The sequence below is a fragment of the Macrobrachium nipponense genome, chromosome 41 (assembly GCF_015104395.2).
Source record: "Macrobrachium nipponense isolate FS-2020 chromosome 41, ASM1510439v2, whole genome shotgun sequence".
Taxonomy (NCBI): Eukaryota; Metazoa; Arthropoda; class Malacostraca; order Decapoda; family Palaemonidae; genus Macrobrachium; species Macrobrachium nipponense.
In genome coordinates this window covers 21,724,320-21,744,984 of record NC_061102.1, presented here as the reverse complement: position 1 = coordinate 21,744,984, position 20,665 = coordinate 21,724,320, and the positions used below count along the sequence as shown (strand labels likewise).

At 37.2% G+C, this 20,665-nt stretch overlaps 1 protein-coding gene across 1 annotated transcript in view; it reads right to left on the bottom strand.

The window, feature by feature from the left end:
- Nucleotides 1-11,823: 11,823 nt before the first annotated feature.
- LOC135212585 (uncharacterized) overlaps nucleotides 11,824-20,665 on the bottom strand; it is a 144,072-nt gene continuing 135,230 nt past the window's right edge. Inside the window, 2 exon segments of the mRNA XM_064246129.1 lie at nucleotides 11,824-13,142; nucleotides 13,144-14,047. Coding sequence (XP_064102199.1) covers nucleotides 12,804-13,142; nucleotides 13,144-14,047 — 1,243 coding nt within the window. The 3' untranslated portion in view covers nucleotides 11,824-12,803.

The following is a 20,665-nucleotide window of genomic DNA, read 5'->3' as shown; positions in this document are numbered from 1 at the left end:
CTTTGTGAAGAATATTACTTTTTCGTATTTGTATAAAAAGCTTGGCGTGTCGAATGGGAAGCGTGATGGAATAATTTAAAAATATATAAATTGTCGGCTTATCATTACATTTCATTTCTTCAAAGGAGAAATCGTTTTCGAGGTTCGAACTTGAACGTGACTACACAGCTTTTCATGGCAAACACTTCCGAGGGAAATTTCCAAAATATATCGTCCAAGAATTTCATTGATGTGAAGAGTTTGAATTTTTCTTAGAGAATCTATGACTTCCACAAATCACGGAAGCACAAACTTGTTGGATAAGCAAGTAAATAGAATGAATGTTACATTATCTCTCATGTATTGCTGGAACTTTATCTATTTTCATAAACACAGCCAACTATTGGATCACACAGGAGAGAGAGAGAGAGAGAGAGAGAGAGAGAGAGAGAGAGAGAGAGAGAGAGAGAGAGAGAGAGAGAGAGAGGATAATTTTTTTTATATATATATAAATGTGGTATATGCTAGAATTAAGACTAGAGGACACCACCACAATCAATCAAAAGTGTCGAAAACTAAGAATCAAAGTTTCAAAAACTACATGAAAATAAGTAAAAAAAAAAATCATTAAGATTCAGGAACCAAGTTGCCTTTCATCGATAATCGAAAATCCACCAAAATTTCGTATTCCTAACTTTTTGAGCGGTTTACTCAAAATTTCGCTATATATAAATAATCATAATACAATACACGATGTGTAAGATGTTCGACATGTATATGGATGACTCATACAGTGAAAGTATGCATGTAAGATACTGACGGTAAATCCCGGGTATGTTTTGAATTCAGACCTGCAGTGTGGCACGCCGAGATGACACAAAGCGAAGTGAAGAGAAAACAATTTCTACTCTCGTGGGGAAAATCTGTCATGTTTCGAATTCCAAACTGTGTTGTGATGACGTGAGATTTTGACGGAGATGGCTTATGAACCAACCTGAGCATCAAGCAGTTTCCTATTCCGATGTAGGGCAGGAATGCGAGCCTTCCTCAGCTAGGAACGTTGTTGCCGATCAAGCATAACACACAGAGAGCAGATGCTATTCAGCGCAATGCAGTGTAGCCTAACAAAGAAATGGCATTTTTTTTTTTTACCTTACGTCAGAAGATCTTACTAAGTAAGCAACGTGAATTGAATAACTTATCAACGTCACGGTAGACAGTAAAACTCACGCCTTCGACTATGACGTCATCCCCTCTGTTCCATTCACTTGTGTTATCGCGGCGCCGTTCGTGAGTGAAAATATCCAATCTGTCTCTCTCGTTACAACTGTTCCATACCGGTTTATTCCAACTCTCGCCGACTCTCTCTTAACTTACCTTAGAACAGGGGTTCTCAAAGTGATCGATATCGAACCCCAGGGGTCAATGGGACCATCGGGTCGATGAATAGTCAGGGGGTCGATGAATAACTAAAGGGTCCGAGAATGAAGTTACATACACTCGTACATCTAAAGTTCTAAACACATTTTCTTACTGTGTATTACGTTTTTATCATACTGCGTGGCAAGTATTAAACTATAATACTACTCAAATTGATTTTTACATTTGTGTTTTTTCTTGAATTATTAAATGGTAGGCAACAGGGTCGATAGGAAATTTGAAATTTCATTAGGGGGTCGAGGAGTTTATAAGTTTGAGAACTCCTGCCTTAGAACTTTATTCATTTCGTCTCTATTGGAGAAACTTATCCAGACTGTTCCATCTTCATTTTATTGGCAGTTACACATTAGATTGGTTTTGCACCAATAAGCACAATTAAAAATAAATTATAAAGGTTACTGAACGTCGAGATCTTTTTGTTATTATCGTTGCATGTTTCACGATACTTTCACTCTATTGTCACGGCAGCAGATTACACACAAAAGGATGTTTTTCCATAATTTTCTACTTAAGTTCTCACCTTAATATTTTGTCTGTTTAACCAACAAGAATAAAATTGAAAAAGACAAGTTTCATCTTCACCTTAATACACATTCTTGCTTCCAGGTAAATTGACTTTGAACATACACAGAGTACATCAACACATGCAGAGAAATACATACTTCACTACTTTACCGGCAATGTTCGCAGAGGAATTGTGTAAACTACCACTAATATTCAAATAAGTTAATTACATTTTTACAAATACAAATTAACTCCAATGATCTTTCGAAGCCACCTAAAATGATATTTTAAATGCGTGTTTATTTCATTAAAGCTACAGTAATCGCCCGAGCCAACTTTTCCCACAGTCCAAAGTCAATACATACTGACACTGCAAATTCATTGACAACAACTTTACTAAAACTTCTAAAACCACTACAAAACCTTTCACAATTACAAAAGAGCATCATGATTCGAGACCACATGCATTTTTTTTTTTTTTACTTTTTACACTAGAAATATTAAAAAAAAAGGACAAATGAAAATCTTCTGACTCAGATGCACTAGACTGACACTAGATCTGTATTTACAATATATTCTTAGGTAATCCTTTACATTGATTTTTTCGAAGGTTGTCCGGGGTAGGGGGGTTGGGGGGTGTTGTTTGTTGACTGACTTTTAATTTCGCCATCCACAGTCGTGTAGTAAATTTTACTTACGAGTTTTTTTATTTATTTATTTTTTTTTGGGGGGTGGGGTTAATTAATGGGGCTGGGGCAAAGTCAAAGAAAAATATGACGAATGAAAACAAGAACTAGAAGAAAATTTTACATGCTATCTTGAAAAGTTAATCCTAAAATTTACGCAGAATTACTACTTCCTTACCCTTTCAAATCATAAATACATTAACAATAAAGGAAGTAACAGACCAGCTGAAGTCTCCTGACTAAGTGCTCTAAAATTGGGAATATCTCTCTCTCTCTCTCTCTCTCTCTCTCTCTCTCTCTCTCCTCTCTCTCTCTCTCTCTCTCACCATATATTTATATATATATATAATATATATATATATATATTTTATATATTTTATATTTATATACATATATGTATATATATATATATATTAATATATATACTGTATGTACACGTATATAATTACAAGGAAGCCAATCCACCCCAGTGGTCTTTGCAGGACCGCCAAAGCAACCTTTCTTTTAAAGGTTTCAGCTTTGACATGTGCGCGGTGCTTGAAGCTTTCGCCCCCCCAACCCCCCCCCCCCCCTCCACCATCATGATCCTATCGTGTTACCCATTTGAAACTTTTTTTCTTGACAACTACACTAAACTTACTCAATATCAAAGTCGAGAGAAGAATAAGAATAACATGGGAAAAATATCATTACAAGTGTGGGCAATTCCTAACCAGGTAGACGGTGTCTCGACCTTAGTTGCGTTAACGACAATGAAAGATTTATTCACCACCGTTCTGCTTGAACCGGGAGATTTTTTTTTTTTTTTTTTTTTTTTTTGTTTTTTTTGCGAGTGGTTCCAGGAGTTTTATTTATTTATTTATTTATTTCTTTTTTTTTTTTGTTGGGGGGGAGGGGGGGGAGGGGGGGGGGGGGGGGGGGGGGGGGGGGGGGGGGGGGGGGAGGGCGCTACTCGTTTTATAACTTTAGCTATAGTTGCTTGTAAGGAGGGGGGGGGGTGGGGGGGCTGCTATGCATAGGTCGTATTTTGGAACATTAATTCCCACCCTCCTTTTCCCAATTCCTGGATTTCCAATTTCTAAGCTCTTTCTAAAAGTTGTTCAAGTTATATTTGAACTAAAATCCGTAAGAGAATTAACAATTAGGTTACACGTGTGAACAATAACGACAAAACTACGTATAAACATTAGTAAACATAAGTAGGGATATAGAAATAATAGTTAAGCAATAGTATTTAATTAAAGAAAAAAATTCCAAAACTGTAGCTGAAAACAAAAAGTTTCCTCTTTACATCGATATTGTAATGTTAATAAATAAATTAGAATTTTAAATTCTCATCTGACACAAAAGTTTATCATTCACAGTTCTCACTCCAAGTAAATCTACTCTTCTGAATTCCAAGACGCTATAAACCTAAGCGGTGGATCGTACTTCCCATTCCCATTCTTAAATAGTCGTTTTTTACTTCTTCCAATAAAATCAATTACAAATTCGATGTATCACCACAATGGCCAATCTAATCTACAATTCCGAATTCCAAAACAAGACACTAAGCTGTACCTCTCTTACTATTCAGGATTATTTTCTACAGTTTTATACCCTGTTATTAATTTCCATATATCATAACGATTTTAAAATCTTTAAATCTCTCCGTAAGTTCTCTTGATGTGAATTGTGAATTCTCGGTTCATTCAAGAATTCACAGCCATTAATTCTCATTCTTACCGTGACGTTACACTTCCGAATTCTCATCTCAAAAGTTAATTGACAGCTTTGGAACTTCAACCCAACCATCAACTTATAATTCTGAATCTTCATTCTAATCAAGCTGTACTTTCGAATTCTCATTCTACCGAGACGAGTCTAATTTCTCGACCATTTAAAGTTTTTTATTTTTTATTTTTCCTCTCAAAATGCAATGGCACTTTCGAGCGTGAATTTTATCGACTAGTGCGTTCACCCGGTTCCATCTGCATAATCCCCTCCATCTTCACGTCGTACGAAAATACGATGGAAAAAAAAAAAAAAAAAAAAAAAAAAAACAAAAAAAAAAAAAAAAAAAAAAAAAAAAAAAAAGGGATGTATAACAATACAATCGTGATGATTAATATCAGAATGTAGACAGGGTATTTGATAATATCAGATATTGCTAGAGGCGACTCCGAAAGTAATTTCAAAATGTCCATTTCTGCATTATGCAGCTACATGAATCAGATACAGGCAAATATAATTTACTTAATGAAATATTATGGCTTTCTAACACAGAATGGTCAATCATTCTTCACAGATGCCGAAAGGCTGGAAAGTAATATGAATGAATATACAACAGTGAAAGTAATAAAATGTTTCCCGAAAAGAAAACCTCATAAAGTTCAATATTTCAAATTAGAGGCTATTTATTCTTTTTATAACGACATAAAATATATGAAACCATCGGCCTGATAAGGTAATAATCGTTTTCGTCAAGGAAAAAAATGAAAGAAATCTGATGAAACATATTAAAAAACAAACAAACTGACCTACTTTCACTTTCAACCACGAGATAAATAACATTAAGCTGGATCTAAACTTTTTGCTCAGTTAATGAAAACAATATCCACTTTTTCTCATCAGAAAAAGACACCGTATCATTGCTTTCACGCATGCCTGGCCGGTAAACAAAAAAAGTACAAAAACGGCCAAGTTAAAGAACACATTCATGGGACTAAGATATCTTTTAATTTCTTTTAAATATCTATTTAAAACGGTTTGATATATAAAAAAATATCCTTAATGAAAGCATAGGGCGACAATTAAAATAGCACTTTGAAAGTGCAGACACAAGTGAAATGAAATTTTGAAATCGCGGATGAAAGCAAAATACCCTTTTTAAAAGCATAAAACCCAACAAAATAGCGTTCTGCGTGATATACACCTACAGGTAAAGTACAATCAATTCTGAGTCATATACACCTATAGGAAAGTACAAATAATTCTGAGTAATATACACCTATAGGTAAAAGTACAAACAATTCTGAGTAATATACACCTATTGGTAAAGTACATAGAATTATGAGTAATACACAGCTATAAGTAAAATAAAACCAATTCTGAGTAATATACAACTGCAGGTAAAGTACAAACAATACTGAGTAATATACACCTATATGTAAAGTACAAACAATCCTAAGTAATATAAAGAGAAACAACCCTGCTTAAATAGGCAATAATTAATCAATTAACACACTATAAGATAAATGCAATGTACAAATCTATCGTAAATGCTATATACACAAATCTATCAAAATCACTAAATGACACTTTTGTTGTGAGGGCTGTTGAAATTCTGACAAAACTATAAAAAAAAAATTGTTTTCAAATAAGAAAAACATCTTTACCGCCAACCAACATCAATACTGATGTTTCACAACTTTACAGTTTCTAATTTATGTCGCAAACAGCAAAACATTCTCGACTCCTAAGATAGAATAAATCATAAAACTAAAACTAATAGAAACTATCTAAACTGTTTAGGTCACATAATATTCTTCGACATTATCCTTCTTTTCACCTTGAGAGAGAGAGAGAGAGAGAGAGAGAGAGAGAGAGAGAAGAGAGAGAGAGAGAGAGAGACTGATTCTTTTCGCTACCTATTGCCGGATGTTACGGGTCAACCGAAATGTATTGTCGATATTTTTTTTTTTTTTTTTTTTTTTTTTTTGTGGAATTACCAATCCCTTGCATCAGCAGGATGTGGCGGAAGCGGTAGAACTTGAAAGTGAAAGTCGCACAGACGGAAAGGTTTGTTTGTGATTCCCAGCTTCGATTGTGGAAGGGAGTGATTCCGTTGAAACTGGGAAGGTACTGTTTGTTTGTTTGTATGGAGTTTTTACGTTGCTGGGAAGGTACTGCAGAGCAGTGAAGTAACTCATTATGAGTCAGGTCTTAAATCATACAATGCACTTTATAAACAACATCAGTACATATCAAGAGACGTAGGATGGAAGCTGCTGGTGTTGTTGCAAGGCTGCAACCACGACGGAAAACACATCATCAGCATCAAAGATACAACAACACTCGCTAAACAACAACACCAGGAACGGAACAACAACGAAACAGGCGCTGACCACCAAAAGAACAAGTCCCAGCTCCAGGAAGATGGGAAAGAATCCAAACATGCTGTTCAAGATCCGACTTCCTGACGACTAGTATTTCTCTCTCTCTCTCTCTCTCTCTCTCTCTCTCTCTCTCTCTCTCTCTCTCTCTCTCTCTCTCTCGGTGCTTGCTTGCAGTCACCTTCCTCCGTTTTAGAACCAGCTCTCGTCTGGTTGTGCTTCTGTGGAAATATCGCGTTCGTCTTCTTCAGATTTATTTCTTTATTTATTTATTTTGACCAGACACTCAGAAAAATGTTATCAACAACGAGAGCTTCTGCGAGTTTCAGAATTTGTACATTTTTTGTCTACCTGGTATTTTAATTAAACTAGATTTCTAACAGACCGGAATAACCTCTAAGATTGTAATAAAAGCAAAGTGTATCCGCATACTTAAACCATTGTTACTACTTTGCATCAATATTCTACAATTAACGAACTTCACGTTCAGACTTTAACTTTAATATATATATATATATATATATATATATATATATATATATATATATATATATATATATAATATATATATATAATATATATATATATATAATATATATATATATATATATATAATATACATTCATATATATGTAAGCATATTTGTAATTAAATAAGTTTTGTGCTTGCAAATGTGCGTATGTGAATGAGGGTTAATTTTCAGCTCTCTTTTTTCTCTCTCTCTCTCTCTCTCTCTCTCTCTCTCTCTCTCTCTCTATATATCTATATATATATATTATATAATATAATAATATTAAGATAATAGTTGCAAGCGTTCGTTAACTGTAGAAAATAGATACAATGAAGTTCAACAGGCATAATTATACGAATACACTCTGACTTTTATTATAATCATAGAGATTATTCTCGACTGAAGAAAACTTCGTAGCATTTAGTTTCACTCCAGGCCAGTTATATATTGAATATATGTTTCCGGAAACAACTCACAACGGAAGAACACTCGCAGTTGACACACACTCAACACACACACACACACACACGTGTATATATATATATATATATATATATATTATATATATATATATATATATATATATATATATATATATACATATATTATGTATACAATTTATATATTGTTTAAAACATTACTACTGTAGAAATATCCTTTGATTCCGATCCAGTAGAACTGAACTTGGTGGATATTAGGAAAAATTCGAAGTAATATCTGAAGCTTTTACTAAGCTAGGGAGGAATTTTCTTTGAATGTTGCATGGCGCTGCAGTGGCACAAGTGGCGTTTTGAGCAAAAGTGAAAATGTAAAACTTAAAACTGAAACAATATGCAACACGTAAAAAATGCGCCGAAGAAAGTTTTCCTTAGAGCGCATAACGCTGTATAAAATCATTAGCTAAGACCAGTAACGTTTCAGTTGCTCATCAGATACGGTAGAGTGAGGGTACGTCCACTGCATCCAGAAAGTACTGCCAGATGCATGATCCATGGCTAACCTCAACCTTAAATAAAGTAAAAACTACTGAGGTTAGAGGGTTGTAATTAGGTATGTTTGATGATTGGAGGTTGAATGATTAAAATACCAATTAGCAGCCCTCTAACCTCAGTAGTTTATTTAAATCTGAGGCGGACAGAATAAAGTGCGGACGGACGGACAGACAAAGCCGGCACAATAGTTTCCTTTTGCAGAAAACGTAAAACTGAAATACAATATAGAGAATCACAAAAAAAGTGCAAAGTTTATTATGTAGATGAAAATGGTTTAATTAATTTAGTTATATTTTCTCTTCCGTTCGCAAGGATCTCTCATTACTTTCATTATTGTTTCTCGCCCAAGAATTCGCTGTTTCAGTGTGTTAGTGTCGAACGCGTACCTAGGAAACGAACACATGATCAACTCCAACGCCACCTGACACAAAGATCCTCTGGTAAATTCAGCGGCTCCTGTATTTTCTGTTAAAGTATATCTCAGGTTTAACAGACCACTGAGCTGATTAACAGCTCTCCTAGGGTCCGAAGGATTATATTTTTTTTTTACTTTGCTAAGAACCAATTGGTTTCTTAGCAACGGAACCTACAGCTCATTGTGGGAGCCGAACCACATTATATCGATAAATTCATTTCTAACCACCAGAAATAAATTGCTTTTATCTTCCATAAATCTCCACTCATCTTCATCCACCCTTCTCATAGTTCTTACCTAAGAGGTTCTGGGTCGTCTAAACTCTTCTGATACTCACAGGAGACCATCTGACATTACCACGTATTAGTCTCCTATGGGTCTGTGCGAAGGACATGTCCAAGCCATCTCCATCCCCTTTATCCTGTATATTATAGAACATCCGTAATTTCTTTTATGGTATCATTTCTCGCCCTATCCGAATATTCTTGTTTAATAAACAAATAAAAATAGTTGATTACTTCCAGCACAATGGCCCATTTAGGTAACAATCTAATTATCTCCGAGACCCCACTAAACCCCTCAATGGCTAATTTCATCAGCCACATAAGATAAACGAGCTTCCCTTCTCAAGCGAACATCATTAAGGTCATCTTAAAGAAATGCCAAAACTAAACTGTAACACTTTAAACAGACTTACCAAGGTTTTGTTTTGTGTGGGAAGTGGGTGAACGCACTGAGAGTTGTTTCTCTTATTTAAATATACTTCAGCTGGAGGGAAATGTCCCAAATCTCTCTCTCTCTCTCTCAAACACACGCAGACACATATTATATATATGCGTATAAATAATATATTTATACACACATACACACACACACACACTCACATATATACAATGAACGGAAATGAATTATCTAGTCCTGGTTACTGATAAATTCCGTGACTTAGGCGTGTTGCTGGACTGAAACCTGTCTCTTAACACATAAATCAATTATTACTGTAATGGTTACTAGCCATACTAGAAATATTGCCCTTATCAAAAAATATATTAAGAGTTCTGTTGAGAAATTTGTGCCTGATTATTTCATTAACAGAGGGGACTACTGCAACTCAATCTATTATAAATTACCCAGGAAAAAGCTTACGAAGCTGTAACAGAGCGGCAAAAAGAGTCTCATCTCTTGATAGGATACCCGCTTTTTGTTCGAAATGCACTGGCTGTCTGTTAAGAGTAAATCGAATTTTAAAATACTTGTTACGACTCATCAAACTATAAAGACAGAATGTCCAAAATATTGGAAAGATTTTTTGTGTGTGCATGTTACAGCAAATGATCAGTTAACACAAGGTTCGCAACATGTGTAATTATTCTATCTAAGCCAAATTAGACTTCGAATGATGACTTTGGACCTTAAAAATTGCTACTCCAAACTTAAATACCAAGTTCCCACTTCACATCAGGAATGTTTTTGAATTACAGACTTTATTTTTCGAGTTTTGTGGTGCTGACAATTAGTATGGAGCATGCCGTAACATTTTTCAAATGTCTATGCAAGCAAGGGACTAAATCAAATTCTTTTACGGGTCTCACAGAGCGCCCCTGATAAAGTGGGCCGGACAAAAAGGCTACTTACTCATTTCATTCGGTGGCGCTACTAAGCTATCCATCCACTGAATTCAGCTGTCGTTTACTTCATCATAAAATGTATTTAATCTACATATATACCAATATACACATGCACAGACACATATATACCTATATACATATTTATATATACATACATTTATATGTATATGTTTGTTTGTATGGTGTTTTTACGTTGCAAGGCACTAATGGTTATTCAGCAACGGGACCAACGACTTTACGTGACTTCCAAACCACGTCGAGAGTGAACTTTTATCACCAGAAATACACATCTATACACCTCAATGGAACTCGCGCGGCCACCGAGGTGGTATGCCAACACCATACCGACCACGCCACCTCAAAATATTGCTTTGCAAATCAAATATCACGAATCAGCGATGAAAAATACAACGTTAATTTCAGCCGTAGCCCTTGTAATAGAAAAAAAATGACAGATTTATATATCAGATTACTATATCAGATATTACTATTATTTCTTATGACTGGAAGTACATTAATATAGTTTCTCCAAAGTTTTCCAGAATTTGCAAAATGCAGGGATGGTATCCCTTCAATCCAGAGTTCATTAACAACCTTTTTTTTTTAAAGATGACCCTGCCTGACCTGTAAAAGCACCAGGAAAATTATATGCGTATCTCAAACCTGGTTGCAAATCCCGCATTTTATGAAACGCAATGTTCGATAGAATGAATTAACATGTAACTCATAATGGAAAGGTCCTGCATGATTGGAGCGAGAAAATTAGGGGGTGAAGAGAGAACATGCAAGAGGCAGACTTGGCCTTGACAGAGGAAAGATTATTGGATTCTTCTGAAAATGAAAGAAGGGGGCGAGGTTTTCAGTCACGAATTCTTCGAAGAAACTGTAAGAGCTAGTCAGACCATTAATAAAAAAAATCCCTAGGTAATCACTCCTTCAGTACATTACTAACAAGTGGAAATGCGGTTTTTAAATCCTCTGTTATCATGTAACCTCATGCAACAACAATTCCTTAAAAACGCTGGATCTCTTCATGCATTTCCCATGGACACATTTGCACTGGACTCCATCGCAATATCGCTAATACTTGGAACCATACATTTCTAACGTTAAATTAATTGACTATATTAACTTGTAATCCTTAGTCCACCGACTCATTTGCATGGTCCTTTACACGGTTTTTTTAATTTCAGCGAGGGTAATGCAGGTATGATCTCTTGATAGTCAAGAGTTATTTTATACACAATATCCACCAGCAACTTTCATAAATCAACTAAAAGTTAAACTTTTTTCCCAGCAAGGAGAACACTAATGTTATTGTTGTTTCTCACTAGGATGGATATATGACAGCACGGGCTCTTGCTCATAGAGGAGCCCGTAAAACACTAAGCAGGAAGGAGTATGATAAATAAAACGAGGGCACGATGAAAATATATAAAGGCAAGCACAGACTCATGTACATGATGACAAACATTAACACAAAGGCAATGACAAAATAGCAGGCAAGTGGAGAGCACGCTACGCAATAACAACACTAATGCTAATAAAGAGAGAGGACAATAAAAGAGAGGTGATTTACATTTATTTTACTGAAAAAAATTCTGTGCAAAGGCGTCATAACAAAAAGAGAAACAACAGAGCATAACAGCGAGCGAGCGCACTGAAAAATCACGGGGCTTGCAATGTCACCTTGAAATATCATGTTGCAAACAATCTTTCAATGTCGTAACTCCATCTCTCAACTGATTCACAAAGTCATATGCGCGGACATGCATGCATAACAAGAATTTTTCTATCATATTCTCAAATTTGGTTTCAATTACAAATAATAATTTGTAATGGAGTGTTAAAAATGGAGTGGAGTGAGGCTTCGAAGCATAAAAGGGCAACAAATAAAACACACCCTGTATATATATATAAAGAAAAAGCGATTAGTCATGATATTATAACAATAATTACAAAAGTGATTAGTAGTAATACAGAGCGGTAACTAACTTCAATAGAGCACAGTGAATGTACTAAAAGAATGGATTTTCAGAGAAAAACTAATAAAATCCTCCACACTATAAAAGACGAGTAAGTGATCTATACTGAGAAAACTAAATTATACTTACAAAAAATATAAATTTCTTATGATACTTTGTTTAAAGCTAATAAGTACTGATAATCTACATCACGTAAGAATAGACGAACAGTTTCTCGGATTCTTAAAACTGGAACGCGGCATCATTATTCACACTTGCCAAGGCTACTGCAAGTTTAGCTGGGTTTAAATGGCAGTGACAATACCTTCAGTGCAAAAGTTAATCACTTCAAGAAACCAACTTTTTCACTTTTCCCTAAGTGAAAAAAAAAAACTTTATAACCTCTTAGGTATGGTTCCACTTTCGGATATTTATTTTGATTGATAAATATTAGGTTACCTGGGATATTCAGTAAGGATATTCTTCCTTCAATCGCAATGCAATAGGGAACAAAATTCCTTTTGTACTTGTAGTCTAAGATTAGTCAGAATGCCGCTTCGTAAAACTGTAAAAACTTTGATTCGAAATTCCGATTACTTTGGTGAATCAACCGACGACCTGAGAACCTTCAGAATCTCTTGGCCATAAGTGGAGGCTGTGTCCTTCGACATTTTTTGGGTGTAATAATCGAGGGAATAAGACAACTTCCCTCGGAAGGTGTGGATCGTGTGTTGGCAGAGAGTGGACATGAAGTGGCAGGAAACGGATCTCATGACCTTGGAAGCCTCGACGACGGGACCTGTGCCAGGGAAGACCGCCGACAGGTCGCCCATATTAGTGACGCAAAAGTGGTTGTCATTCGTGGAGGGCAATCTGAAGTGGTTGAGGAAAGAGTTGGCCACGACGACTAGTTTCAAACGTTCGCTCATGGGGCTGGACTATGAGCGGATGGCGCGTCTTGTTCAACTGGTGCAGAATGGTGGCGTGGACCAGCCGGGCACAGTCCCAGAAGCAGTCGAAGTGCTGCCTTTTGACGACGAAGCTCACGTCCAGCATGGAGATATGACAGCCGAAGGTGTCTGGTTGCTTGTCCTTAGGCCAGTAGCGTCTCATGTTGATGGCCTGAAGGGAATTCACGGGAGAGGACTTGACAGAAGGGTCCTTGGCTATGATCATACTGTACAGGGCTAAATTTGCAGCTGTGATGAAAGCCGAATTGAGAGTGACCCTCTCCTCCTTGCAACGCCGGAGAAGTTTTTCGGTCGTGGTTTCGTCCAGCTCGTGGTGAATTACGTGGGTTGCAGCGGAGCGGCGTCTCGTCATGCGGTAATATCGAGTAAAATTCCTGACAAAGGCGCCGTAGCACAGCATGCCTTTATAGAACCTCCGGACGAAGATGAGGAACATACGCCACTTGTTGGAAACAGAATCGGCAAGTCTGTCGTGCAAGGGCTCGGCGAAATAGCCCTCTTGCTTCATGTCAATATCTTTCCCCTCCAACATGCAGTTTAAGACCTCCAGAAAAACTCTGCAGAACTTCATGTTAGTGGTGCCGTCGGTGACGTTGTGGTGGAACCCAAAGATGCACACGTATCTATGCTTTGCTTGGTGGGTGCTACCGGCGGGGTCTTCTCCTTCATCGGGGTCGAGCGTGATGAAACGGGTGAACCACAAAGGCCCTTCCTCCATCCGGTACCGCCGCTTCAGGAGGTCTTCCACGGTGGCACTGATGTTGCTCGTGATCAATTCCTCGACGTCCACTTTCTCCGTCTCCATCTCCTTCCACCAGCGATCTCCCCGATGATGACCTAAGGCCAGGCGGAGGTGGGGCATCTTCCTGCGGGTGTGAATATTTCATTATTAATAGTATTAATAAATGTGTCCTTAAACCAACACTAGCAAGCAAACACAAATATTATCAGTAGACTGCTACTGGCTACAATGTATATGGACTCTCAGAAACATCCTCCATTCTTTCCTTGTATGTCGAGTGAAAAATCAAAATTACAAAACACTTCCACAATTGCAAGGCCACAACATTCAAGACCGTTTTCACCATCTTACTTTTCATTTATTCATTTTTTACTTCAACTCCCCACATAACATCACTTTCTTTCTCTAGTCTTCATTCAGCGAATGACATTCAGGCGATTCGCGGACCTCAAGTGTTTTATCGTTCTTCAACGTAATACCTTTACATAAATCTCCTTGAATCAAATCTAACTTTAAATATTTATACTGCATAGAGTCTGAAAGATGCTGTACTTTTTCCGACGGCTCCCCAAGCACGCACGCCCGCGCGCGCGCGCACACACACATATACATACTATATATATATATATATATATATATATATTATATATATATATATATATATATCCTTATTATGATACATATATATATATATATATATTTGTATGTATGCAATGTTCACTGTCATGGCTACCTCATGGTAATCACCATTCGTACCTGCATCCCACCAAAACACTTACAAGTAATGACTACATTCTGATTTACAATATCCCTTCATATGAGTAACTCTCCCATTTGATCAGAAACTTTTGCAACTTACAAAACATGACATCAGAAATATCTCAAATCTGCTCCGCAATATATAAAAGCATCGTCACTAGACATCTCTATGACGTCACCAGTCATCTATATGACGTCACCAGCCATCTCCATGACACGGGAGGCATACTGAACTACCGCGCTCGTAGAATGAAAATATCACAATACATTACAAGATCTCTGAGTATTGTAACTTTAACAATGCAATGATGTATATAAATCTTCGTCACTATCTGCATAGCACCATGTGAGAGAGAGAGAGAGAGAGAGAGAGAGAGAGAGAGAGAGAGAGAGAGAGAATAGTAATTTAAAAAATACAATGATGTATAATAAAATCTTCGTTCACTATCCTGCCACAGCAACCATGTGAGAGAGAGAGAAAGGAAAGAGAAGAGGGAGAGAGAGGAGAGATAGAGAGAGAGAGAGAGAGAGAGGAGGAAGAGGAGAGAGAGAAGAGATTTTAAAAAAAAATTACAATGATTATAATAAATTCTTCGTCAACTACTGCAACAGCACCCCAATGTGGAGGAGAGAGAAGAGAGAGAGAGAGGAGAGGAGAGAGAGAGAGAGAGAGGGCCGGGTGGGGGTGGGGGTGTCCAGTAATCGGTACTTAAAATACAAGTTACAACGATTATGCCAATGCACACTATTTATTAGCCTTTCTAATCCTTGAAAATTATTTGAATTATTCTTTTCCAAAATATTATATTATCAAATATATATATAAAAAAACGCTAATCACCAAAAGGGACCGTTTATTTTTGCGGCATTTCCACACATTAAATTCTTAATCTTTCTCAACTTCGTAAATGCTGACAAATTGCCTGCATCCTTTGAAAAGTGTACCGACAGTCATTTGCATGACATGCAAGCTTGCACCGTCTTCTTGAGCAAAATCTAAAGGCTTCCTCGTTCCAGGAGAATGCTTGTCACTTTTCATACTGTATTTATCATTTCGCAGTGCGTGGTCATTACGACAATATCATCATAACTTGACAATTCAATTGTTTATATAAAATAATGCATTATTCTGATAAAAAGATGAAAATACAAATGAGGAAATAAAACGGTATACTTTTCAAATATACTTTCGTACTGCGCATCTTCGGAAACATGAGAACTACAAGCAAACTCCCACGGGGAGGTGGGGGGCTAGGGCAAGGGACCCCTTTATGTCACTGAAATAGAACCTTCAACAGGATTCTGCTTTGATCCGGTTACGACCCGTAAGAGCCCGCATTCCTGCTCCTTCAGTCTCGTAAAAAACAGGATGCCTCGAGATACATATATATATATATAAACACAATGCACATAATGATATATAACCTTGGTACCTGAAAGAATGCAACTTTGTAACAGTGTTCAATTTTGCCCATTAAATTTACGCTGTTATTGTCTGCTCTGAATCACGTTCCTACCAAATATAAGAAAGATACACTTCCAAGAGCAGACCGAGTATGCATTTTTGAGAAGGGACCAAAAATAGCCTTTTGTGTCGATACGTCACGACTTAACTGAGCACTCGAGAATACAGCTCTCATGAGAAGACACCCACTAATCATTTGAGTATTGTTTTTTTTATGCTGTATATTCGTACTGGCGTAAATTTCAAATCTAAATAAAAGACGAAAAATGAAACGGCACAGACGTCTTCATCCTGAAAAGAAGAAGAAGAATAAGAAGAAGAGGAAAAAAATGTAAAGACTGGGCTGCTCTGGAGGGAACAAAACGTGTCCACGGCCAGTGTGATGTTCTCGTGGATGGTCATGATAATTCTCAACGTCAGAAAACACATAAATCTTCCTGCACGACTGACATAAATTCTTGTTCTAATGCCTATGCTTTTCAATGAAACTTTTTTTTTAACAGCACCCTAGGCTTTATATGTATTTTTTCTATCGTTTATCCTTTTCCAATAATAGTGTGATATGCCTTTTGTTCCAGCGACGTTGAAGGGGAACTCAGGTCATCTTGTGCTCTGGAAATAGCTAACTGATTGCTCAAGGTGTCTTGGGTAGGGCGTCTCATTTCAGAGAGAGAGAGAGAGAGAGAGAGAGAGAGAGAGAGAGAGAGAGAGAGATCTGTAACATACAAAAGGATACGATCAGGCACTATACAGCCTCCCTCTCAAACTATATCAGCTGTAAATCTTTTCCTTTTTAAACAAAATGAAACTAAGACCACTTCACTTTATAGGAGTATGAATGTCACATTCAACAAAAGTTGTTTGTCCTTGTCTGGCCGCTTTAATAAATAAAAAGTTGTTTGTCCTTGCTTTCATCTTATATGGTAGCACTACTTGGAGGATTTGGAGTAATATTTTTTCAATACGTTTTTTTTCAAGTCGAAAGACTACTCTATACAATGACTTTTCCTTCCCCTTGCATTTCAAAAGCTTGTGTATTTCCTGCCTCATTCTTTCTTTCTAAATTCCGTCCTTCAGGTGATGACGTAATCTTTCCCCTAATCCATTTACTTTATTTTTCATGGGAATGAGTGAGACAAAGGCATTCGGCTGTCTGTCTGTCTGTCTGTCTCACCGGCCATTCCATAATAAAAAAAAAAAGGGGGGGGGGAGGGTTTCTTCAGCAGACGGGACAGGGAACAGTTCAAAGAAAAAAGGACACTCGGAATTTGTAAAACACGCTGAATTCAGCAGAATAAATTTCTTTACGTATAATCTTCATAAACAGTTATATAAGAGGAATGACGACAGTTATTTCCAAGCCCCTGACAATCTTAACTGAAATGTTCAAGTCACGGGACTTATTTTATTATTTTTTTGTAATATCTGAAAATCCGGATTGATCTAGCCACAACACGGCTCCTTCTCTGCTTACAAAAACTGGTATTCCCCAGTGATATTTGAGAAGATGCCTTTTGCATTTTACTACAAAGTGCCTTCAGGAGGAAAAGGTGGCAGGGTGACAGGTGGGGTTAGTGTTGTCTACAAATGCAATAAATTAAGAACAGACACCTGTAGTTTACTTTGGAAAATGCTGGCGAACCATCGAAAAAGAACACAGGGCATTAATTCAAAGTAAATCCGCGTGAATGTATACAATTTTTTTTTTTTATAAAATTTCCGACTCTAGTTTTCTTACGTACAAAAAATGAGAGGAAAAAAAAACCTGGCAATAATGGATATAAACCGTAACTTGCAAGGGTTCGAGGAATTAACAGACTAAGGAGACTTTGTCACGTGGAGAAAATGGGGTTAAAACAGGATCCATAATGGATGTCTTGGAAGGAATGCGTAGACCTGGAATGCAGTCATGGGCCTCAATCAAAACAGCGAGCCATCTGTCATTTTTCTCTTATGCCCCGCCTCCACCTGAGTGGATAACAGTTTTTTCAAGGAACATTTACCCCCAAGGACTTATTTGGAAGTCATATATGAATAGCAGTCACTTCAGATACTAGCTACAGCCCAACGCCCCCTCCCCAATTTTTTTTATAAACCCATGGAAAATCCAATCCAGTCCTTCTATAATCCCTTCTGGAAATTTTGCATTTAAACCAGTTAAATTTTTTAATGCAATCTCGAAGACTACGACACCACGAACACTTAATACAATATTGTCAGCTACTTTTAAATTTAGAATTATAGATAATACAAATATGAAAAAAATAATGCAATCACTGAATGAAAAGTTACTTGAGAACTCTGTCTTTCAATTCTGCCTATAAAGGAACAAGTGCTGCCGAAGCTTCTTGTCCGGTATAACCACCAGTCGTCGCCTGAGGTTCACGATGGAACACACCACTTGCGTGGCAAGTTCCAGATCATCGAAAAACCAAGACAATAATACAGGTTTTTCACTCTACCATCTGGGGTTTTCCAAGGTCAGGCACTGGGACAGACCTTGGCCCACGCATATATTATCCTAGATCTTATGCACATAAACAAATACGTAAATGTAACTGCACTGAAAGTCCACAGCAATACATGAATGCATAAATATTAAGCTAAACGGGTTTTCACACTAGAGGGACTAGCTTGTCTTACTCATTTCAAAAAGTCTTTTCAAATGAGTGTCCTAACCGCAAAGCCCTTTCCCACTGCTACCCACCACAGTCGACTCTCAACTAAGTACCTATTTCACGCCTTCATTCAACAGACGCTCTGTGGATTTTTCATTAAGGATCTATCGCATGGTGCGACTTGGTTGGTAATCACTGGACCATCTACCTATTCCCTCTTTTAACATAGAGTTATTTCTCTTGTCAGCGGGTGGATCTACCGATAAAACAACACAACAGTCGCTGACACTTACATTCTTCAACCGCGTAATCATTGATGAAATTGAAGCACTTGAAAACTTCCGTGACTATTGCCAGTCAAGTCCTCTATACACTGCGCCATAACCATACACCTCTTGCACGCAACCAAGCAATTGCAGGATATTAAGGCTTCACCCTTCACATGTCCCTTACAAGCTATCAATCTAGCTAAGTATTCCAAAACTCCTCCCTCCAAAAATGTCTACATTACAAAGTATTTGCTTAACACATTCTTTTCACATGACGACTTCATCCAGCCCTGTAGAGATGCTAACCTTTTTATCGATTTTACATATCTTCCCACTTCTTCGTACATTATATACATTTAAAGTATACACACACATATATGTGTATATATATAAGTCATATCACATTTCCGTGATTCATATACATATATCGAGCTACAATGTCCTTTAATATCTAATTCGCTCTACCTCTGAATTAATATATTTTCATATATGCTTAACCGAAGGGGAATTTTTTCTCGATAATAGACTTGCCTGGACCAGGGCGCGAACCCATGGATCCTTTCAAATGCAGGAACGTCAGTGGTGTAGTAAGTAAAAGCTTCACTGATGTTCCTGGATTTGAGAAAGGATCCATGGGTTCGCGCCCTGGTCCAGGCAAGTCTATTATCGAGAAAAATTCCCCTTCGGTTAAGCATATATGAAAATATATTAATTCAGAGGTAGAGCGAATTAGATATTAAAGGACATTGTAGCTCGATATATATATATATATATATATATATATATATTATATAATATATATATGTGTGTGTGTGTGTGTGTGTTGTGTGTGTGTGTGTGTGTGTGTGTGTGTATGGGAAATCCACAGAGGCTCTTCTGTAAAAATAAATTAAAGACGTAGTACCTCTAAGCAATATTAGCACAGCCGTAAAAAATGCTTGTGCCTGCAGATTTGACCAGAATGTATTGCAATCGATAAACGTAAATAGAGACTGATCAATCAGTGACACAGCACATGCAATCACGTATTATTAAAAGATCTGCCCTATCTCGCCCTCTGATGACTCGCCCTGCAGCCGGAAGGTTTATAAAAGCGACTTAGAACACAAGGAGAACTTATTTTGGAGCTGCATTCCGAGCAGAAGACGACTAATGTCTTTGAAGACCTGTAATATTCGTCTCTCCATTATCTTCTCTCCTTTGGATATTCCAAGTTCAAGGTACTCTCAGATCCGCTTGAGCAAAACTAGAATGACGCATCAGATTCTTCTTTTTCTCTCTCTCTCTCTCTCTCTCCAAGACATTAAGTGGAGTAGGCATAATCATCAAACAAGGTTCACTGACTTCTAGCCAATGGCAGAGAGAGAGAGAGAGAGAGAGAGAGAGAGAGAGAGAGAGAGAGAGAGAGAGAGAGGGGGGGGGGGGGGGGGTATTCCAGTACTGGGTTTCTATAACCAAAAGAAGAGCCCGTTTTCGTCTTCCCGAAGCTGCTGCCATAATTCTCGATCGCTCTGGAATCTTGATCATTTCCTTAAGAGGCATAAAGAGCTTTTCAAGTGTCTGGTAGCGGAAATGACACATAATGAGTACTATTCTTTTCCAGATTATGTAATCTTCATAATCTTAGTTTA